Below are 23,772 nucleotides of genomic sequence, written 5' to 3'. Positions count from 1 at the left end.
CTTCATCTCTGTATTCCAGTTTTGTTTCCTAAAGCCATATTTACCAAAGAAAACAAAAAAAGTTACACATTTCTGTTTCAATAAAGTTTTAAATTAATAGATTAAACAGCAGCAAAATGAGTTTAAGATGTCTGAATTAAAATATTATGCCCAAAATATCCCTCTCCCCCACCACTAATACCTACCCACTACACTGCAGTCACTTATATTCAGTGCAGGAACAGGCTTATTTTTTACTGTTCTGGGGAACATCCCAGGTTTTCTTGGTGCTTCTTCTGGTGGATTATTCAAAAACTTAAATAAAAAAAAAATAGGAAGTATTTAAGATCAACAAAATATTATTTAAAAACTAAATTTATTCACAGTGGAATATCCCCCCACCCCCCAAAAGAAATAATTACTAAAAATATATACTGCCTCTACACCCATTCTAGAAAGATGTGGTCTCTGAAGAATCCAACAAAGTACCTTCTTCTTTTTGATAATTGGTCCATGAACACTGCTTAAAAGTTTATTAGTCTTCAAGACATTAGTGTTACTAGCTCCTTAGACCAATACACCAGTTTTACTTTTATTTTTGTTGTACTATGGAATGATAATTTCTAAAACCTCAAGACCATACCACAAAGCTATGATAAAAGTTAGTATTAATACCTTCACTATCCTCTTCCAGTGAACTGTGCAAGGCCATTTCATTCCCATTTTGCTACTGTCATAAACAGATTTTTATTCTGGGTTCAAAAGGAGCTAAAAAATAGCCCAATGAAATTAAGGGAGAAAATATCAGTGTGTTTTTCTCCTATTTGCTCCACTTAATTTAATTGAATTAGAAAACTTTACAGTTTGTGAAGCTATTTGCAGGTTTAAAAAAGACCCCCCCCAAAAATCAAGGTGATATCTAGGCTTTGTAATTTTATTATTTCTGAGAATTCCTGTATTTAAAGCTTAAGTTTCCCATCCACTGCCCTTTACAGCACTGGAGACTATTCACATTTGCCACTCTATTATGAGTGAGGCTGTGAGTCTTTCACAGAGGTCACGGAAATCACAGATTCCATGACTTTTCCAGGACCTCTGGGACTTCCGCAGCTTCAGCGGCTGACCCCAGGGCTGCCCAAGCAGTTGCAGCTGGCCCTGGGCCAGCTGCACCGGCCGCTGCTTGGGCAGCCCCAGACAACTGGTCCAGTGCACACACCCCCATCTTGGAGGAGGAGTGGCGGCAGCAGCGGGGCCCCCTTGGCCGCCCCCTCAGCAGCAGTGGCAGTAGTGGGGCCACGCCCCCTGGAGCAGCAGTGACCACCAGAGCACCCTCCCCCAGATCAGCAGCGCCTGCTGGAGCGCCCCCTCTCCCCAAGCATTTAAGATTTAATTAGGGGTATTTTTAGTAAAAGTCATGGACAGGTCACTGGCTGTGACTTTTTGTTTATTGCCCGTGACCTATCCATGACTTTTACTAAAAATATCCATGATTAAATCGTAGTCTTAATTATGACATGCAAAGAAGTGTTAAAGCTGGGCCTACCTCAATAGCTTTGTCTGCTTGCTCTCTCGTTTCAAATTCAACAAATGCAAATCCCTTTGGGTCTCCAGTGGACTTATAACGTGGGATACTGATATAAACTACATTACCACATTTCCCAAATACCCGCTCAATCCAACTGTGGTTGACATTTTTGGGAAGCAGCTCCTAAAAAAAACGAAACATTTTATTTTTCTTTTAGCAATATAATATACACATTCCTGTATAGTCAGTTACCATAGAATCAGAGGCTCAATGGAGCATAGTACTGCTAGCTATTTAAAAGTTTTCAATGAAATATCTAAGAAAAATTTAGGAAATACTTTCACATTTCTAGACAAGTATGTTTATAGAATGAAATAGGTAGATAAATAGTAGCAAATTAATCAGTAGGAGTAACAGCACGTTTTAGCATTCATGGAAATGTCACTTTAAAGCAGTGATGGGCAACCTGCGGCCCATCGGGGAATCCGCTGGTGGGCCGCAAGACAGTTTGTTTACATTGACCATCCGCAGGCACGGCTGCTCGTAGCTCCCAGTGGCTGCGGTTTGCCATTCCTGGCCACTGGGAGCTTCAGGCAGCCGTGCCTGCAGTCAGTCAATGTAAACAAACTAACAATCTCACGGCCCACCAGCGGATTACCCTGACAGGATGCAGGTTGCCCACCACTGTTTTAAATTGTACCCTTGGTACAAACAACAACATACATTTGATATATGTTATTTTCTTATTTCCTGAACCAAAACCTCAATTCTGCAACCACATCCATGCATGAGGACCCTTGAGCCAGTGCAGTCTCATTGGCTTGAAACAATTCACAGCACAATGGTTTTTTGACTTTGGGTAACTCACACTTCAGAGAAATAGGTGTTTATATGGAACAACAAACAAGCACTAGTGAAAAGAACTGGTAAATTAAACCTGGTAGCTCTTTAGTTTTTAAACTTTATGATGAGCACTAATATGCTAATTGACCATCTGTAGTGACGACCAGTGTGGGGTTTTCAGCCTGTCACCTGGGCAATAGGCACATATGAATTAGCAATTTTATGCCACAAATTCTGGCAACTTGCAGACCGCCTGCCTCAGTTCCTACTGGCTTCCCTTTACTGCTGACAGTGGAAGCTTGTTCAAACTATTAGCTCCTTCTAGTTCGGGAACAGCTTCCTATACCTTTCTAAAGAGGGCCTTATGGGCAGCCCATTTGACAAGATACATCTTCAAACACTTATACAAACAAAAATTGCAATGTCAGCATTATTTAGTCTCCCAACAGGTTTATTTTTATAAAAAGGTTTTAACTGAAGAACTTAGTGACGAGACACTGCACTGTTCCTAAAGAGAGAGAAACTTCTGGTTAAATTATTGGTTTAATATGGGCTCTGCCTGCCTGAGAAGCACATTCCATTATAGTTTTGATACAATCTAAATGTTAGTGAATGTAAAACTACATAAAATATTTAATGGGATATGTAAAGCACCAGAAACAATTATGCACTGCTAGAGAGTCGAAAGTAGAGCAGAGAAAGTTTATTAACAAAGATTATCTTTGTAAAACTTGTTTTGAAATTTAAACTTCAAAAATATCTTTTGACAATTCAATGAAGCCTTAAGGGAAGTTTCTTTCTATATACAAGATAATGAAGCGACTACTTAAAGGAATACATTACATGGACTTAATTCTTGTTTCAAAAATGGAGCTGTGCCTTGCTGCATACACTGAAAAATATGCTATTGTGCCTGTGAGCCCAAGTGCGGTAGCAGATTTTTTGTGATATGCAAAGGATGTGTTCCTATTCATCTGAGACTACAAAAGTAGTCTGTGTGTTGATCCTGCACAAAAACCTCTCTCTTCCCCTCTCCAGGATGGAAGCAGAACTTATCAAGGACTCTAAGGGTATGTATACATCACAATTAAAAACCTTCAGCTGGCCTGTGTCAGTTGGTTTGGGCTAAGGGGCTGTTTAATTGCAATGTAGACTTTTGGGCTCAGGCATCAGCCTGGGCTCTAGGACTCTGAAAGGTGGGAGAGTTCCAGAGCAATGTCTACATTGCAATTAAACATCTCCTTAGCCCAAAACCCTAGTCACAGGCCAGTCAGCGGTGTCTAACTGCAGTATAGACATAGCCCTAGGGAATGCCTACACAGTATTTAAACCTGCAGCTGGCTGGGGTCAGCTGAGTTGGGCTTATAGGGTTTGGGCTGCAGGACTATAAAACTGTGGTGCAGACGTTCAGGCTTGGACTGGTGCCCAGGCTCAGGGCCCAGTCTGAGCTCAAACATCTACACCATAAATTGTACAGACGTGAAGCCTGAGCCCCGCAAGCCCACGCCAGTTGCAGATCTTTAATTGTTGTGTAGACCAGCAGTTCTCAACCAGCTGTCCAGGGCCTCCTGGGGACTGTGAGCAAGTTTCAGGGGGTTCACCAAAATAAATCAGAGACCAGGGCCACCGTTAGACTTGCTAGGACCCAGGACAGAAAACTGAAGCCCAAACCCCGATGCCCAGGGCTGAAGCCAAAGACCAAGCAACTTAGCTTTGTGGGGCCCCAGGCAATTGCCCTGCTTGCTATCCCCTAACACCGGCTCTGGCTTTTAATCTACCGCATATGCAGAAGAACAGTTGTTGGGGCACAGGTGGGCTGTAGATTTTTTAATAGTATGTTGCGGGGGGAGGGAGGACCTCAGAAAGAAAAAGGTTGAGAACCCCCGGTGTAGACATACCCTAATACAACTATACCGCCCCATGGTTGCACATCAGAAGTGATTTAGCAGGGTTTAAAATTTAAATCACTGTATAAAAAACACATTGGGTCTCTCTCTTTTTAAAAAAATCTGTAGGTGGTAAGAAGGATCAGATATATACACCTCTACCCCGATATAACGCTGTCCTCGGGAACCAAAAAATCTTACCGTGTTATAGGTAAAACCATGTTATATCAAACTTGCTTTGATCCGCCGGAGCGTGCAGCGCCACCCCCTCGGAGCGCTGCTTTACCGCGTTATATCCGAATTCGTGTTATATTGAGTCACGTTATATCGGGGTAGAGATGTATTGCAAATTACTCTTCATATAAGAGCTTTGGGAATTTGGTGATCTACAAAATATACACCAGTGATTCTTTTTACAACAATTTCAAATCAAAGCCTAACTAAATAGCTCATTAAAATAGGAACACCTTACTTCAAATGATATTGACGGAAAAGTTTCAAAATATTTGAAGAGCTTTGGAATAAGGAGAGCTTACAACTGCATTAGGGAATTCTATTAGCACTATCACACCACACTTAACAAAAGCCCAGACATCACTATTTGTTGTTAAAGAAAGGAGCTGCTGTATAAATACTTTATTCTCTAGAATGACCAGAGCAACGCAAGTTATTTACTGAGCTGTAGTACTTTGCACATGTATATATCTACATGGTGGTTACAATACATGCCATCACAAAAAGTTTGGTACACAAATAACAAAAAATGCTGGTTCAATGAAAACTCAGTTCCCCAAATGGCTCCTGCTACATTACCTACAGTAACTCCTCACTTAAAGTCGTCCTGGTTAACGTTATTTTATTGCTGATCAATTAGAGAACATGCTCATTTAAAGTTGTGCAATGCTCCCTTATAACGTTGTTTGGCAGCCGTCTGCTTTGTCCACTGCTTGCAGAAAGAGCAGCCAGTTGCAGCTAGCTGGTGGGGGCTTGGAACCAGGGTGGACCGGCAGCTCCCCACTCCTCCACTATCAATTGCCGGCAGTTCAGCTGTCCCTCCCCACCACTGCTGTGTGCTGCTCCTGCCCTCCGCCTTGGAGCTGCTCCCGGCAGCCTCCTGCTTGCTGTGCAGGGGGGGAGGGGGGGAGGGAAGGGAAGAGGGAGGCTGTCAAGGTGTCCCCCTCTATAGAGCGGGTAGGGTGGGGGGAGGAGACACACGACAGGGCTCAGGACAGAGGGAACTTGCCGGCAGCAGCTGCTGTCTCAACTTGCTGATCTACTTAAAAAGGCAATGTACTTAGATTGGGGTCAACTTAAATAAAGGGGTAATGCTCAATGCTCTCTCTCTCTTTCACATACTGTCTCTCTCTGTTTTTGTCGGCCATATTGTCTCCCCTCCCCCCATTTGTGCTGCCTTGTAGAGTGAGGCTACATTAACAACATGTTAACCCTTGAGTTCTCAGCCAAGTGCTAGTTCATCATTTAGCAGTAAGGCATTCCCTGGGAAATATCCCACTCTCTGACTTCACCGCCTCAACCAAGCTTCACAATCATCATTGCTGTGGACAGTATTAAATTGTTTGTTTAAAACTTATACTGTGTGTGTGTATATGTGTGTGTATATATGTATGTATGTATAGGTCTTTTGCCTGGTGAAAAAAAATTCCCAGGAACCTAACCCCCGCATTTACATTCATTCTTATGGGGAAATTTGATTCTCTTAACATCATTTTGCTTAAAGTCGTATTTTTCAGGAACATAACTACAACGTTACGTGAGGAGTTACTATACTTTGATACGAGCCATAAAAGCTCTCTGAAGTCCAGGGGACTCCTAGATAATGCCCCAGTGAAGTTGGAACTGGCTACACAGAGTTCCTTCTGAAAGTCTTCCAAGAATACAACTCCTCAGAGGGAGCACTAGCTTACATCAGCCAGCTGCATTTTTTACTGCCATTGCTAGCACTGTTGGAATACTGGTGCTGCAGCAATACAGAGATATTTTCAGAAAAATCTCAGTATAGCCACAGGGCAGATATACTAGAAGAGTTTTCCAGAAATAAAACACTGAAACCAACCAATTTAGGAGCTTTCTGCTATCAAAAGACTGACGATACTACAGGACAAACCAGATTTGCAACAAACATGTTGGTACTTCTAAAACGAATAACTAGTGTTGTAATGTACGCTCTACAAATGACCTATAAAATAGTTCTAAATCATCTGTCAAACTCATCTTCTCTGATCAAGTTATCTTTATCATCATCCTAAAGCTTTGTTTACTCTAAGAGAATATATATATAAACCCTTGTCTGTATCACTGCAGCTCCTCTCATGTTACAAACTGTGGAAGCAATAGTGCAGGAAAATACACAAAAATTTCTCCAATATAAATACCCCTCATGTGTTAAAATAGATCTAGCTTATCTTGCTAACATTAGTTAATTTGAGTTCAATCATTCACTGTATATGCTGCATCTTGATTTAACAGCAAAAGAAAAGCAATAGTAAAAGTGACATTAGAATATTCATGTTATGAAGTATATCATTTCCTTTCTCCAAAGCTGCATTGTTCTCCAGTCTTCTAATTCCATTAACAACCTGTCTCAAGTACCAGCTAGTATTCATTATTTGTTCTTCATTATCCTAACCGGTTCAGAGATTCATAATTTCAAGGCCAGAAGGGACCATTGTGATCATCTAGTCTGAACTCCTGTATAACACAGGCCTTAGAATGTCCCCAAAATAATTCCTAAAGCATATCTTTTAGAATAAAATCCAATCTTGATTTTAAAATTATCAGTGACAGAGAATCCATAAAAAGAAGAACAGGAGTACTTGTGGCACCTTAGAGACTAACAAATCCATGCATCCCTTGGTAATTGTTCCAGTGGTTAGTTACTCTCACTATGAAAAATGTATGCCTTATTTCCAGTCTGAATTTGTCTAGCTTCAACTTCCAGCCATTGGATCATGTTGTACCTTTCACTGTTAGATTGAAGAGCCCGTTATTAAAGATTTGTTCCCCCATGTAGATACTTGTAGACCAGAGGTTGGCAACCTTTGAGAAGTGGTGTGCCAAGTCTTCATTTATTCACTGGTTTCGCGTGCCAGTAATACATTTTATATTTACAGGGGCAGGCAGACGGAACCCCAGACTGGCAGTGGGCTGAGCAGGTCCGGCAGCCGGGATCCTTGCTGGCAGGGGCCAGCGGATGGAACCCCAGACCGGCAGTGGGGGCAACAGACGGAACCCCAGACCAGCAGTGGGCTGAGCCGCTTAGCCCGCTGCCGGCCCCAGCCAGCTCGCTGCCGGCCTGGAGTTCCGTCCATCCAGGGGCCGGGACTCCAGCTGGCAGAAGAGTCCCACTAAAAATCAGCTTGCATGCTGCCTTTGGCACACGTGCCGCAGGTTGCCAACCCCTTTTGTAGACTGTAATCAAGTCACCTCTTAACTTTCTCTTTATTAACAGACTGAGTTCCTGGATTCTCTATTTATAAGGCATGCCTTCTAATCCTTCACTCATTTTCATGGTGTGGCACTTTACAAGACAGAAACAAACCAGGTACTGTGGAATTTACAGTCTCAAATTCAGTAAGAAATAAGTTTTAAATTAACCTTCATAAACAACAGAATAGTCCATAAACCTTCAAGAGACATGAGACACATGTAACAGATGCAACCTTACCACATATACAGTACGACTATCCACATCTTTTGGTTGCTCACCCAGTGGCTGACGTCTTCTGATTCTAGTTCCCTCTAAATCCAGCTAAGAGCAACAAAGACAAATTAGGACAGCATTTTCTACAGTATTGTCTGCCACCCCAACTACAGTAACAGCAGCTAAAAAAAGAATGAAAAAAACAATACACACTTCTACAACAGATGAGCTTTTAACTGCTCGGGCTATCAATTTCCCATCAGTCGTCAATTTTTTCATTTTGTTGAACGATACAAGAAGTGATATGTCAACATCTGGGGGGAAAAAAAGCAAGTGGTGAAAATAGTGCAAGTTAAAAAGGAAAACATATTTAGGCCTCATTCACATTAGAATACATAGATAATACTGATCCGCTGCTAAAGTATCATAGAAGCCACTGGGACTATTTCCATGCACGAGGGCTGCAAGAGCAAACCTCTGGTTTGTAACTATGTTGATTATTGACAAGAACTTACATAAAAGTGGATTTTTACTGTCTGTAATTTAGGCTTTCCTGATCTTAGATTTTATTTCTCTTCCCCATTAACCTTCTTCCCAAAGGAATTTTGATCTATTCTTTCAGCTCCCACTGGTAACTATTCTCTTTGGAAATAAACGAAGAAAAACCCCTTTCTATTGTGGTTTTATGATGCAAAAATCTTTTTCACTGAAGATGTGCCTTTCCTCCAAGCACTCACTTAGTGTTCAGATTCAACCCAATGCTCCCATTACAAAAGATCCCTTCACTCCCTCTATTTAGTAGTAATGAGTTATGTTGCTAAAAGCTTGACAGAAACTGTTGCAATATTTGTACTGGTAACATTTTTACCAAGTTTAAGATTAATATGCAGAAAAAAGGTTAATTTATAGCTGTTTGGAAGAGGACTTTAACATCATTTTTAGATTGCATAGCATTTGATATAAAAGAACAGGAGTACTTGTGGCACCTTAGAGACTAAAATTTTTTCATGAAGTTGATGGATTTCCACTCCATACGGCTAAATGCAGTGCCTTGCCTAATGACAGGTTTCAGAGTAGCAGCCGTGTTAGTCTGTATCCGCAAAAAGAACAGGAGTTAGTCTCTAAGGTGCCACAAGTACTCCTGTTCTTTTTGCGGATACAGACTAATACGGCTGCTACTCTGAAACCTTTGATAAAAAGTAACTCTAGTACATTCACTTACCATACAATCCCACATAGGAGGATGTCTACAATACCTTACCAAAAATCAAAGGACCTTTGAGCCTGTACTAGCATCACAAAAATCACATCACATAACACAATACAGCTGAAAGAACCTTTTCCATCTCAAATGACAGGTGTTCTGTGGTTCTTTAAGAAACCTAAGTAAAAATTTGTGACACCTGTAGTTTTTTTCCTTTGTAAGGTAAAAGTCAAACAAACCACACAAACAAAAATCAAAGGACAGAGAACAAAACTGTCACTAGCCTTCCTTGCCATGCAAAGGAACAACCATTCACTCATCCAAACATATAAAACACAAAATAAAAAAAGCTGGAACAAAACCAAAAGCAAAACAAAAGTGAGAGCTCTCGTGATTCCATACCAGCTACACTATAAACCAAATATTAATAGTGAGAGTATGCTTTCATATTTTTTCACGGATTTAAAACAAACAAAAAAAAAAACAAATAAAAAAGCACAAAATCTAAAGAACCATGAATTTTCACCCATGAAGATTCTTCAAAAGCACGATCATAATAGGATGTAAGGGAAGGAAAAGAATAAGGATAAATAAGATTCCTCATAAGCCCAGTAAGCATCTCTCTCATGAGTGGACTGTCATTGCTCCAGTTGCTTGCATGGGCTTTTTTTCCCCTCCACAGCAGCTAAACATGCAGAATGCCTCCATAATTTATATATGCAATAATTCAGAACGTCACCACTGCAGATGAAATTACAATTCAAAACAAAAATTTGTTTACCACTTTCTCAATTATTTTAGAACAAACTTACATCCATCTCTAGACTTCTCTATTTGTTCTCGGAGGAATTTGTCTTTGTGAAGGTTGACATCTCCAAACCAGAAATCCACTTGTTTTGCTATATCTGACAGCACCTGTTTAACCCTCGACCTTTTCTTTTTCTCTCGTTCCTTTTTCAGTTCGGTGCTTTCCTCCTCCATGGCTTTGCCTCTTACAGTTTCATTCTCTATGCCAGTCATTCTGTCATCTGAAAATTAAACATAACTTTGTAAAAAACAGAAGTTTTTCCTACCAATAGTAGGTAATATTGCTTTTCTCTTCTATAGCACTTCCCATCCAATAATTTCCAAGAGCTTTATGTTTGCAGTGTTGCTGTAGCCACACTGTAGTTGGTCGTAGGAAGAAAAGCTGCATAAGCACAAAAACCTTGTCTTTTTCACCAAAAGAAGTTGGTTCAATAAGAGATATTACCTTACCCACCTTGTCTTTCCAGAAGCTTATGGTGGTTATCACTAGCTAAGGATCTGGCAGCATTAGTTTCTGGTCTGAACCCCAAATTTAAGAACCGTCTGCTTCCTTGTAGAGGAGTGCAATACCAAAATGCATTTTAACACTTGGCGGTAGTATTCAGCACAATTGGACTTGTGGTGGCAATAGGATGCACATAAGAAAATGGTTCTTGACAAATTATCAAAAAAGCCGGAACGCACCTCTGCCAGTAGTTATACCAGGAAAGGATGTGGAGAACCAAATTTTTTCAATCGACATCTTCTGAGTACAGTACAATGCATTTTCACTACATTGTTAACATTGTGTCAAAGATTTAGAGCATCATATTTTTGGGCTCATTGATAAATACTTTTTTTGCAAGTCTACATTATAATTTGGATGTGCTGTATTTAAAAAGAAAGTTTTGCTTTTTCTCAGTTATGTAGGGTCTGCTCTTATGAGGTGCTGAGCATCCTCAACTCCCACTGACCTTACTGGCAAATTGAGAGCTCTTGGCAACTAATAAAATAAAGCTTGTAGAAAACAGAATGTAACTTGAGCAAAGATAACAAGTTATATGGAGTTAAATAATTAGAAAATATCAAACTTGATCTTGTTCATCAATAGAAGTATATGTTACTTAAACTCTAATTTATTTTTACCCTAGTCACTCTTCAACCTTAAGAATGACCAGTCTTTCAGACCACTTTATTCTGATGTGTAAAATAAAAACAGATACAGCTTGGCAAAAGTGGGAAGCTGTCTAAAAATGAAGTTATCACAAGTTGAAGTATTTTACGTGTGATAGCTACATAAGTCTTCCCATTGCTTGGCCAATGGCTTAGTACTGCAATACAATATACCAGGAAGTGGTGCTTGTATCAGAGAGGAAGCTCATCTATATAACAAGATGGCATAAAAATGGAAATGGTTTTCAGATTATTGTGTAAATCAGGCTCCTCTAAGCAAGATTCCAGTTTATCTCCCTGCTGTGAGCTGACCATTCAAGATGATTACAGTCAACAAGTTGTCAATTAGTTTGAAAGGATAAGGGAGGTCATACTCTGATCACTGAGCCAGAAGTTCAACGCAGTTCAAGTCACACTGCAAGACAAATGTCAGCAATGCAATACAGTATTTGGTAGGAGGCTAAAGGAAAAATTGTACTATTAATTAGAGTTACTTTTTTCAGATAGAGGATGCCTCTGATGACTGTCCAGTTAGAAGTTAAAGACTGCAAGCCAATTCTCTAAATAAAATATTCAGGCATTATAGATGTATTATAGATGTATTCCAGACAACATCCCCTCTCTGAAAAACAAAAACAAAAAACACCTAATATCCAAGTCTCTGAAAGCTACTGCTCATCATATAATGGAAGCTGTGCTTGTCTTGTCTACTCCATCACTTAACTACCAGTATCCAACTAATCTGCAAACTGTTTAGGAAGCTTCAAGTATTAAGGACACTGCACAAATCCAAATTTTAGTTTAAGCAAATTCTATATTGTGCTGGGAGCATTAACCAGGTCCCAAGTTGTGGTTTTGCCAGAAGACCTGAGCAAGGCTAGCTTGAAGATGCACTGCCTCAGGACTCAAAGTCACAATAAGATGCTCAAGAGAAGGGGGAAGAGAAATGAAGATGGATGCTCTATTACCTAGCAGAGATACCTTTCTTCAACATGTCAGCTCAGCTGCACTGGCTGATGTACATGTGGGGAGGTGGGGGAGAGCCACAGCTCTGGTAGGAGGAGGAGTGATCCCACAGAGCAGGGGTAGTCAATATGTGGACCATAGTCCAAATCCAAACCACCAGACGCTTTTGAATGGACCAGAGATTTTTTATTTACTTATTATAATCATTTTTATTATTATTTTCTATGGAATCTGGACCTTGACCAAGAAATTTAGACCTTGACAAAAAAAAATAATTGACACCCCTGCAACAGAGGATGTCCTCCCTTTTTCACTGCTAGTCATGATTCTGGTAGCCAGTAGAAGAAAGTGCTTTGAATTAGCTTGGTCACAACCTGGCACTGAGGGAAAAAACTAACATTATTATTTGTGGAAGAAGAAACTCATATTATTCCCTTTGAGTCATTCACCACTGAGGTTTATGTTACTTGGCCTCAGCATCAAGTCAAACAATTGACATTCATTGGATTTGTATTTTAAAAACAAAGGATTGTACAAAAAAGCCTCTTAGGTTTCAACCATAATAAAGTCATAGAAAATGCCCCAAAATCATAAAAGCTTGCACTCCCAATCATTATCTTATGAATGGGGCACTCACTGTACATTCCATTTTTTTCTATTTTCTTACTCAAAGTAGCTATAGCAATATCCTGTTCTAGCACAATATTAATGGTCAGAACTACTTTACATAACTATATTAAAACCACCATCAATGCATTTCCACAGTTAACATCTATTGCCTAGAGTATTTTCTAATTATTCCTCAATTTCCAACTGGCATGCACAGTAGCTGCTCAAGTAATTTAAATAGACAAGATTTTAAATGGAGCAGCACATTATGTACAAAGAGTCAAAGCACTGAAAGGACAAAAAATAACAAAACTTATCAGTAAAAGCTATGGGCCAAACAATGCTATACTTACCCAGACAAGTTTTTGTTGACTTCAGTGAAAATTAGGCATTTACAAGAATTACAGGATGTAAGCAACTGTCGAGCAACTGTGATTTGTCAGAAAAAAGCCTGCTTTTAACCAACAGAAATGGGTCAGAGGTTCACGAGTCAGTGGTACCGAAAGACATGTTTAATGCTTACAATGCCAGATTCTATTCTACTCTCACATGTGCAAGGTGCTGCACGTAAAAAGCACTGGCAGCTTTGTTACAATGTTGAGCAGGTATTAATGCAGTATGGTAGGGTTAACTTAAATTGAATTGGGGGCTGCAGAGCTGAACTTGGATTGCAGTCATTTACAGTATGTTCTATACTGCATTGGAAACTTGAGGGCAGACTCAAGAGGGGTGGGCTCAAACCTATCATCCACTCACAAGTCTATCTACTAACCAGCAAGCACTCAGGACCCAGCTCCTGGGGCCCATTGGGGGGAAGGGGGAGAGGAAGAGAGGGAAGAGCCTGATTCTCTGAGAGACTTGGGTCCAAGCCATATCATTTTGTAGTGTGGATGCAGCTCAAGCCACAGACCCAAGTCTACATACTGGACAAGTGAGCCCAGGTTTACAATACTGCGTGGACGCTCAACCCAATGCACAAGCGTGGGTCGGGTTTACAATGCAGTGTAGACATGGCCGGAGATGGCTAAAGCAGACCACAGCAGGGCAGAAGGCAACCCCCTCGCTACACTGCAGTGATCCCAAAGGAACTGCCCCTCCCCATATCAACAGCCTCACTCCGGAGTGCTGGGCGGGAGTTACAAGGGGGGCACCCAGAGCACTTCGGAGTCACCCCCTCAAGCCCTGACGGACAGGAGAGATGATCAAGTGATGAGCTGCGCCCCCACCAGCCACCCCAGCACGCCCAACGCCCCCCGCGCCACTAACGCCTCTTTCCCATCGCACGAGACACGCGGAAGCGCCTTGACGCATGCGCGGAGAAAGCACCCGGCAGCGCCCCCTGCCTGCGGGGCGGAAGGGGTTACACTGCCACAATTCTCCATGGCTCTTCCCCCCACCCCGTCCGGAGAGCCGGGCTCTGACCTGCCGCCGCGAACTCCTACGGGCTTCCCTCGGCGTGACGTAGTAGCCCGCGGCCAGGGAACCCAAACCCGCCTCCTCCCAGGACTCCTGCCCTCCCTGGCGCAGCAGCAGCCACAGCATCGATACCAGCGCGCGACGCTCAGCCCCGGGGAGAAAGGCCCCCGCCTGCCCTTCCGCTGGGTCCCAGTGTCAGCCGGCTCCGAAGGGCGCTCCGAGCGCGTGGCACTGGCACTGCACCTCCCCGCTACCGGCTCTCCCGCCGCCTGCCAGGCGGGGCGGGGCTTCCCAGCCTGTCGCGCTGGAAAATAACGTCATCGACAGCTGGCGGCGCGGGAAACCTTCAAAGCTGGGAGACCGGCCGAGCCCGCGAGAGGTGCGGGAAGAGAGGGGGCGGCTCCGCTCCGCTCCCTGCGCCCTGAAACCCCCACCCCCTGATCTCTCGGACGCATCGGGGTCAGCACAGCGATCGCCCCTCAGCGCCACCCCCCCGCCGCCCCGGCTTAAGGGTGACCCGAGAGGCTCGGCGCTGCTGGGCGCGCGATCCGTGCCAGGGGGGTTGGGATGGGAAAGGCCGGGGCGGGAGAGGCCAGCTCGGGCTGCTGTTGTTTATTACACCAGGAATAGCAGGAGTGCAGCGCCCGCTCGCCCCCGTGGGCTCGGGAAGGGGCTCGTCCGCCTCCATAGAAACGGTCAGTCAGTGACATGAAACGTCTGGTAACGAAAACCAGAGCCGCAGGCAGTCTGGACGTACCCCTCTCCCTGCCTCCTGTCTAGTCCTTCCGGCACCAGCGTCCTCCAGCCTAGCTACTGTGAGAATTGCTGAGGTGTTTTTTTTTAAGCACTTTAAAAATAGGTCTCCCTGCATGCTCTCCAGAGCAGGGACTGCCTCTGTACAGTGCTCTGGCCTCTAGAGGAAAAGAGCAGAAGCCCAACTCTTTTCCATTGCAGGTCACCTTAGTGCTTCTCATCAGCTTGCTCCAGGGGCAGGATTTGCTATAGTCAGTCCTGGTTCACTTTTTAAAGCTCTGCCAGACCAAAGAAGCCACTAAAAAATTATAGAGCTTAATGTCATGCTATCAGAAAAATAATCAATATCTAACTTTGAAATGTTAAGAACTTCAGTTACACTACCCTGTTTCCCCGAAAATAAGACATCCTCCGAAAATAAGGCCTACTTACAGTTTTGCCTCTCGTTGTAATATAAGGCATCCCCCCGATAATAAGACCTCCCTGATAATAAGGCATCCACCGATAATAAGGCATTTTTCATTTCTGAAAAATAAGACATCCCCTGAAAATAAGACCTAGCGCATCTTTGGGAGCAAAAATTAATATAAGACACTGTCTTATTTTCGGGGAAACAGGGTAGTAACCCAACTTTCAAAGGTAAAAAACATTAGTCTTTAACGTTGGGATTTTTAAAAGCATTCAGTATTGGCTGAACTCTGCTGTCATTGAAGTCGGTGGTAAAAGTCCCATTGACTTCAGTAAGACCAGTGTTTGGCTAATATGGAATGCTTTTGAAAATTCCCTTCTAAATGGTTTGCGAAAGTGATTGTTAGTCACCTTTAATATGAAGGGAGTGATGTGAGAGCAAAATAATAATGTTTCATGCCCTGCCAGGAATATATGAGTACAGTTTGTTCTGGTACAAATCCTTTCAGGACCATAATACTTTCTAGGAATTAGTGCTGGATCAGAAAGAAATTCTGATTATTTTTCTTCCTTTTAATTTCTCTCTTCCTTTGCTGCTGTTAAATTTGTAACTCTGAAAACATTTTGTGGTAGTTTCTATGAAAGATATGCAGTACGGTCTTATTTTTAACATTAAGCATTATCAAAATTGCTGATTTATTCTAGGTCATTAAGGCTTTCAGTAGCTGCAGTTATATTCTTTCAAGGGCAATAAACCAAACAACATGAAGTCTGTATTAGTAGCCCTATTATTCAGTCTACCGTAAAATATTGTACCCATTGATTCTTCTTAGCACATCCACAATGTGCCTCAGGGGGGCATGTGATCAGGATTCATCACTGAATTTGGTCGTGTGGTTGGATCATTAGTAGAGAACTGCAGATTTGCAGTTATCTGCTTTATATCCGCAGATCATGTTTGCAGATATACGTTTTGTAATTGCACAAGGCTCTAATCATTAGTTTCCCCTGGGCTGCGTGCTGATGGGGAGTGCAACATAAATGCTGATTCATGATGCCCACGTATTGACTGACAGATTTTATAATTTCCATTCTTATTCTTGTTCCATTTTGTTACTAGGGATGAGATGAAGACTATCTGAAAATTCCCATTCTGCTCTTAAGTAACCATCTTTGTGTAAATGGCTTGATCTAGCACTGTTAGTAGCTCAAGTAAGGGAAAGTGCAGATTTCTCTTCTGGTACTGTATTGTTCCACAAATGGTGATGGGCCACAGAATCTGTGAATTGCACAGCTGGGGACATGATTTTCCATACACCTCTCTAAACAGTACCAAGACTGAGAAGAATAAATTTATAGTGAAGGTTCTGAGCCACCTTGTGGTGAAGGTGTAGAATTTAAGAAGTTGAAAGACAAGACACTTTAAAACTGGAATTCTTAATGAAAAAGGTAGCACAGCTTGGGAGACATTGTCATGAGAAAAAGCATGAATATACTTTATCTTCTAATACATGTTTTTTATTCAGTTTTAAAGACATTTATGCAGAAAGAAAATATATGCTAATTTAATATCTGTTTATCTGCTAACAACATAATCAGCATATTATGATTTTTCAAAAATACCTTTTGGGGACCAACTTGAAAACTATCCTATGAGCTTTTTCAACTTGTCTCTACTGCTCCAAATGTTAAAAGATACTAAATATTCTCATTATCCCTTCAGCTATTTTTAATAGCTAGTCTAGTCATCATATCTTTTTCTATAATCTCTACAGCTTTCCCATGTTTTATGTCCTGCCATATGCCTTTTCTTATGTTTGATTACTTTTAAACACTTATGTTGCTGTCTACAGAGCCAGCCAGTGATTTCAAGAAGTTAGAGCAATTGCCAGTGTTAGCTGTGTTCCTGTGGTTGTGTTTTAATTGAAGTGTCAGCAATTAATATTGATGATTAAGATCCCAATGTAAATGCAAGTCTTTACACATAAATACAAGTTATGAAGTTTAACAGTTACTGTTCTACTCTATTGGTGTGTCACAATGTTTGAAGATGAGGAAATGTTTATATAATGCTTTGATTACTGGTGACTGCCTTAAGTCAAGATTTTCATAGGTGACTAGTGATTTTAGATGCCCAACTTGAGACACCTGAAAGAGGCTTAATTGTGCAGTATGTGTACTCAGCACTTTCAGAAGATCAGGCCCCTTCGTGGTGTTTAAAATTAGGTACCCAAAAATGAAGACCCACCACATCACTAGGGATTTGAAAAATCTTTATTAATTTGTTAGTAGTGGATATGTTATTTTCTGTTTGAAAATTATTAGCCTAATTTTCAAAGTGTGTATAAATATTAATTGATATTAGCACATCTCTGAAAAATCAGTTTATCAACCAGAGCTTCCATTAAAATGAATAGGAGTTAAAGATGCTCAGCACCTCTGAAAATTAGACCTCTTCTTGAGATTTAATAAAAATGCTACTTTTGCTAATCATTTTTATTTTTGGTAGCTTATTTTCACCATATGAGTCTTTAGAACTCCAAAATTCCTTCACTAGCACCACCACCCAGTTTTTGCCATGTCTTACTTCCCACTCCCTTATAGGGAAAGAACTGGATGTGTATCTTTTTTGTCTGACACACTTGCATTGCAGCTGAGTTGAATTCTAAATATGCCCTTCTCTCTTTTGGGTAGTGTGAAGATCTGAATACCCGCAGTAAGCCTTTGGATTGCTTTTTTTCACCAAAGCAATGGCTTGTCAGGAGTTTACTGTGAGTCTTATTTTTTAAATTGTATATAAAATTCAAATATGTGTGTATGACCACTATAAATAATTTGTGTTTACATTTTTTTAAATAAGGTCTTGTACACTCATCAGAAGACTAAGAAATCAAAAATATGGCAAGATGGAGTTTTGAAGACCAGTATTGGAGGAAATAAGGTGAAGAATTCAGGTTTAATATAGTATGATACTGTATTAGAGTATCGTATATACTTGCAGCTTCTATTTGTGTCACTATTTGCTTTTTGAAACACAATTGTTTTTTTAAATTATCCTATTTTAATACAGGCAACCTTATTTGATGACAGAGGACAATGTTTGGAGAGTGTATTTGTTAAATCTCAGGTATATTATTATTATTTTTATAATCATTTAAAAGCTTTTATCCTTGTTTGGATAAGTAACTTGAGGTAGCATCTTTTATCTTCACATGATCCAAAATTCCATACTCTACAGTTTTGTCTAGCTTGTCATTGCTAATGTTCTGATCCTTGCAGCTGTTAAATTTTTACGTTAGAAAACAATCATCTGGACAGGTTGTTTGTATGTCACTGTATGTAAAGCAGTACATAGCAGATTTTGAGTACAGTGGATAACTGACAAATGTACCAATGGTGGATAATAAATATTAATATACAGTAAATTTTCACTGCATGTGGTTGTGCAACCCACTATGCTTGGAATATCCTCCTACTAAAGTATGCAATTCTTTCACGCCATTTCTTAAAAAAAAAAAAAAAAAAAACAAACACACACCACTGTTCGTAGACCTACCTATTCTAGAAAGCATTACAACTGCAATATACTCTCACCATTACATGTTTGATTTTGATCTGTATAATACCTTTTTATGTTGCAAGCTCTTGAGATGGAGAGCTGCTTGTTTGTTTGGTACTACTGAGTTATTGTACAGCCAAACACTGATACTTATATACATAATTATGATGTAAGGAGCTAGGTGTTTAAAAACTTCATTGTTTTAAGCTACAGTATTCAGTAACCTGAGCAAATTGGAGTTTTTATATTAGAACCTATACAAACAATTTGAAACCAAGGGCTAATGTTTGCTTTCATAGCTAGTCTGCTCCAGTTGTCTAGGCTAGAGTGAATATTGTGTATTATGGTTTCATTTCTGAGAATATAGTAAACAAAAATTCTTTCAATATATATACGTTGTGCAACATTTAGGATAAACGGTCATTTTTTCACTGGCCATTACACACAGCCCCTTTTGTTCTTTGTCTCGTCTAGGTGAAACCTGGAGATGACTTAGAAAGCGATCGATATTTAATCACAATTGAAGCAGCAAAAGTTACTGAAAACTGTCGTAGTGAGCTGCCAAAGAAAACAGAAGCTCCTACATTGAACAGAAATAGTTTGAAGCCCCCTGGTCTATCTCTGCCACATCTACCTGTTGGCTTGAAAAGGAAACATACTGTATGTTTTTGTTTCTTATGTATGTTTGACATTCATATACAATTTAAAACATTAATGGAACCTCTTAATTTGCACTAGTGTCAGGGAAAACATTTCAAATTACTGAGTTGTTTCCCTTCTCCTGGTTGTGTATTCCCTGCAACTGCATCCAGCTTAGTGTCTTTCCTAGTGCTTTCTGCTTATCCAAGGAATAAGTCTGTGTTTTGGGGATGTAAGTGAGGAGCTCCATTGGAGTGAAATCAAATGAGGTGCGTGTAGACAAGGAGATATAATAAAATGTTTGAGTATAATTCTCAGCAGCAAACTACATTAATATAAGTGTATTGTTCAGATCTGTGACTTGTGAAATTCACACTAAATATGTCATCCTCCTAGCCAGCTTCACTTTACTGCATATTAGATTTTGTTTAGTTACAGGACATTAACATTAAAATATTAATGAAGAGTATTAAACTTCCAATGGATTCATTAGTACATATTTGGGTAGTACAAATAAAATAGGTAAGGTGTATTGGAAAGAAAATATGTATAATTAATGCCGCAGATGAACAAAACTACCTTGCTCAGCACATGTAAGCATGTCTATTGTTTTGATACATATCATTCTGTGAATTCTTATGCATGTATATTTCAGCACTCTCTATTCATACTATTATCCTTAAATGTCTATCAATTTTTCTCTTAACACCTTTTTCAAGAGGGGCTCAAAACATTACATGGTTTGCACAATAATGTATATGTTGCAGTGCATGGGAACAGAGTGGATTAATGCCAGAGTTTCAGTATTAAATGTACTGATACATTTCTTTGTGCTTTTTGGGGACTATAAGGCAAATTCTTAATATTATCAAGAGTTATGTTTCCCTGGTTTAATAGATTTGTTATGTTTAGCAGCATTGCTGCTGTTAAGGGTGCGATACAAAAGAACCATAATTTTGGATTGTTCAATGAATGTTGCAAATTGTTTGATAACATGCAGCATAATAGGTGCCCTGTTGCTTTCTACTGTTTTGGTTCCAAATTCAAAAGCTGATTTATGAATAAGATTAAAATTAAAAACTTCTCTCTTAGGGCTTCCAAGGGCCACGTCAAGTTGAAAAGAAAATGGTGCCAATGGAAGATGATGCAGCAATAATATCCCCTTCATCTAAGTGGTCTCAGTCTTCCTTTCCTTCTCAGTTACATATCACCTCTCCTTTATTTTCTACTACTTGCAAGAAGGATGCAGAAACTAATTTACCATCACACTCTAATAATGATGCTTGCACAAGTCGCGATAGAGACGGTATGTCTGTCTCCTCACTGGTTTCCACTTCTTATATTCGCATTCCCAAAGAAGTGATATGCAATAGAAACCACAGCATCTCTATTTCTGGACAGATGGAATCAAATTGTCAGACAATCAATGGTGTGGCAGTCTCACAGAGCATCAGGAGCAAAGCACAGATTATAGCACTTCTGAATTCCAAGCCAACACAATTGTGCAAAGAGCAAAAACCTTCTGAAGTCACAGAGTGTTTTTCTGGATGTCAGCCATCAGAAAGCACAGGCATTTTATTTAAACGAAAGAGTGAAACTCTATCAGGACATATGGATAACTCTGTCAGAGAAAGCACCAAGAATATACAGCACCAGTATACTACAGAGAAAACTATAACTAATAATCATGGGGATGTTTATATGCTGCCAAATTCAGCTGAACTATCTTGTGATGAAGAAGTCACAGAAAGGAGATATGACAAAACAAGTAATTTAGGTTTGGATTTACAAGACCCTTACAACCCAAAGGCTTCACAGTTTGTGACAGCCTTTGTGCAGCCTGTTGAAAAAGAGCTGAATTACAGTCACGTGAAACTAACAGATGATGAGAAGCAATACAGCTGGGATTGTAAAACAGTTTCTCAAGCATCTGCATTCAGCAGAAGTGACTGGACAACTCAACTGTCAACTATTAATGAAAGTTTTGGCAAAGACCAACCAAATACTTTTGTATTATCTGAATCAAACATAAATAAAGAGAGTAACATTCAATTTGTCTCATCTTCAGAAGATGTTTATTCTAGAAGCACAAATGGGTTCATTACCTTTGAAACAAATCTCCCCAAATCCAATGAACATGCAGTAACTGAGAGTCCTAAAGATTTAGAAGTTTCTTCTGCTCAGTCACAAAGTGAAACTCTGCCAAGAATAAATTCAGGAAGTGTAGTTAATGAGGCTAGGATTTCTGGGGACGTAACATGGGCTGGTCCTGGAGCTATAAATGAGGAATTAACTGTATGTGGAGATGTTAGTGATCAAGCTGAACAGTTCATGGAGATTAACTTCAATCTGTTGGATACTTTTGATTTTAGTGACCCAGAAGATAAAGTAGTATGTGAAAGTAACATGTTTTCACAGGGTTCAGCATGCTTGACAAAGGGAGCTATGGCACAAAATGGTGAGAGGAGGGTTCATAGGAACTGTGAAGTAATGCTACATAGTAATGAGGAAAGAGTTGTCAAATATTCAACAATGCTGGGAGAGAGAGATGATAATCAGATCAGAGAGTCTCTGCCATTAAAACTTTGTGATGAAACCTGTGAAGGTTTTGACAAGAGTGTGAAAGATGCTTTAACTCCTTCTTTGATAGAACTGGGACACTCAGGGGCTGAAAATATTGTAGAAGGGATGAATGCAAGTACATTAAATATTGAAACCACTGGCAGTAAGAAAGGCCTTGAATTGTCTCCTGTGTGTACTGTTAGTGACTTAATAGTGAATAAAAAGTGCTCTAATGATTTTGTGCACAGTAGAGTCAGTAATTATGAATGTGATACTAGGAACAACAAGTTTGAGAAAACTGAAATTATTTCATATATTCCTGCTACTTTACAGACTTCTGTCATGGACAAAAATCCTGAAAAAGATGTTCTACATCTTGGAGGCACAAATTCCCAGGATAGTTCTTTAGAAAATTACTTGGGTGCCAGTGGTGATGACATTAAACCAATTAATCTTTTACAGGCCTTATCACTAAAGACTTGCAATTCCGATGACCCATGCCAGCATATTACTGGTAAATGTTGTACTGCATTTGATACATTAGATAAAGAACATACTCAAGTTTCCAAAACTGCCACTTATCCTTTAACAAAAGGGCATTCAACTTCAAAGGAAGCTGGAATAGGAGAAACTGAGTTTGAAAATGGATCAAGCATCATGCCTTCCATCCATGAAACCAGGGAAGGTGAACGAATGGGAACTGATTGCTTGAAACACTTAGCTCAAATTGAGAATTCATCAGGGCTTCCTGAGTTGGCAAATGGCATTACTCTTTTAAGATCTTTGACTGAACATAAGACAGCATTAGAAAGTTTACAAATGATGGAGGACAATAATGGTTTGTTTGATCAACGAGAGACTACTAAAGAGAAAAGTGAACCAGCTGAAGAATTGGAAGGTTAGGTCAAATTCCATTTGACATTGGATTATGATATTAATTTTTAAATATTTGATTTCTATATTAGAGTTTGACCTGGCTGCTTTATTTTCCCATAAAGATTTAATTCTATTGAAAACAATTATTTCCAGTTAAAAAACTGAATTTTGGTATGAGTTTTATATGTTCTACAGATGATATTTTATACTCTCCATGAGTATTTTGGCATAGATAATAAAACAAAAACTTATTTTTATCTAGTCTCAACAGAGGAGACAAGGATTGAATGGGCATGGAGACTGAACTGCCTTTCAACCCTAGAAGTCATCATTTTAGGTCATGTTGAAACATACTGCGGGGGAAGCTTGCACTATCACCTTGTACTGTACCTGTTCTGTAGTTAAATAGAATGCTTCCGTTTCCAGAACTGCTCGTCGTAACTTTTCACTAGTATTAAAATTCACAATTGAAATTAACTGTAAAAAAAAAAAAAAATGTAGGATCTGGTCCTGCATCACTGAAGACAGTGTGATTTTGCTATTGACTCCAGTGGATATAGGATTGAGCCCTTTAAGGAATATAAAATGAATTAGTTTGGTGGTGACAATTCATTTAACAGAGTCTGTAGGAAAAATGATTACAGTAATAGTGACTAAGCAGAATGTTATGCTTCATTATTGCCTGAAAGTTGGAGGTAGACTCCCCCACCCCAAGCCAGAGAATGCTGGAACAGCTAGAAAATAAAAGGATTGAAGATGGATGATTTGTTACTCAAAACTGCAGAAGCCAAATAGAGTAACATTTTTTATTGATAATTAGTTAACATCACAGTTATTGGCTAGAATGAATAGGCTCTTAGGCCTGATCTAAAGCTTATTGAAGTTTTTACATAGACTTCAGTGAATTTGGGAGCGGGGCCCCCTAAC

At 40.0% G+C, this 23,772-nt stretch overlaps 2 protein-coding genes across 3 annotated transcripts in view; one reads left to right on the top strand and one right to left on the bottom strand.

Annotated features, from left to right (window-relative positions):
* Positions 1-14,301, bottom strand: part of LARP7 (La ribonucleoprotein 7, transcriptional regulator) — a 39,992-nt gene extending 25,691 nt beyond the window's left edge. The window contains exons 1-6 of one of the 2 annotated variants that reach the window (XM_054030557.1): positions 14,181-14,301; positions 9,911-10,126; positions 8,108-8,208; positions 7,919-8,002; positions 1,523-1,687; positions 186-294 (exon numbers count right to left, since the gene is read on the bottom strand). In XM_054030557.1, coding sequence (XP_053886532.1) covers positions 186-294; positions 1,523-1,687; positions 7,919-8,002; positions 8,108-8,208; positions 9,911-10,118 — 667 coding nt within the window. In that variant the 5' untranslated portion in view covers positions 10,119-10,126; positions 14,181-14,301. Of the gene's footprint in view, positions 1-185; positions 295-1,522; positions 1,688-7,918; positions 8,003-8,107; positions 8,209-9,910; positions 10,127-12,985; positions 13,498-14,180 lie in introns of those variants that run through there. The other variant, XM_054030556.1, reaches the window with a different exon arrangement.
* Positions 14,302-14,417: 116 nt separating this feature from the next.
* The window catches only part of ZGRF1 (zinc finger GRF-type containing 1), a 48,810-nt gene continuing 39,455 nt past the window's right edge, over positions 14,418-23,772 (top strand). The window contains exons 1-6 of the mRNA XM_054030555.1: positions 14,418-14,743; positions 17,904-17,980; positions 18,070-18,150; positions 18,280-18,336; positions 19,243-19,428; positions 20,500-22,867. Of these exons, the coding sequence (XP_053886530.1) occupies positions 17,960-17,980; positions 18,070-18,150; positions 18,280-18,336; positions 19,243-19,428; positions 20,500-22,867 (2,713 nt within the window). The 5' untranslated portion in view covers positions 14,418-14,743; positions 17,904-17,959. The remainder of the gene's footprint in view (positions 14,744-17,903; positions 17,981-18,069; positions 18,151-18,279; positions 18,337-19,242; positions 19,429-20,499; positions 22,868-23,772) is intronic.

This window comes from Malaclemys terrapin, chromosome 5 (assembly GCF_027887155.1).
Source record: "Malaclemys terrapin pileata isolate rMalTer1 chromosome 5, rMalTer1.hap1, whole genome shotgun sequence".
NCBI classification, from domain to species: Eukaryota; Metazoa; Chordata; order Testudines; family Emydidae; genus Malaclemys; species Malaclemys terrapin.
The sequence above is the reverse complement of the archived record's forward strand: the minus strand, read 5'-3'. Positions and strand labels throughout refer to the sequence as shown.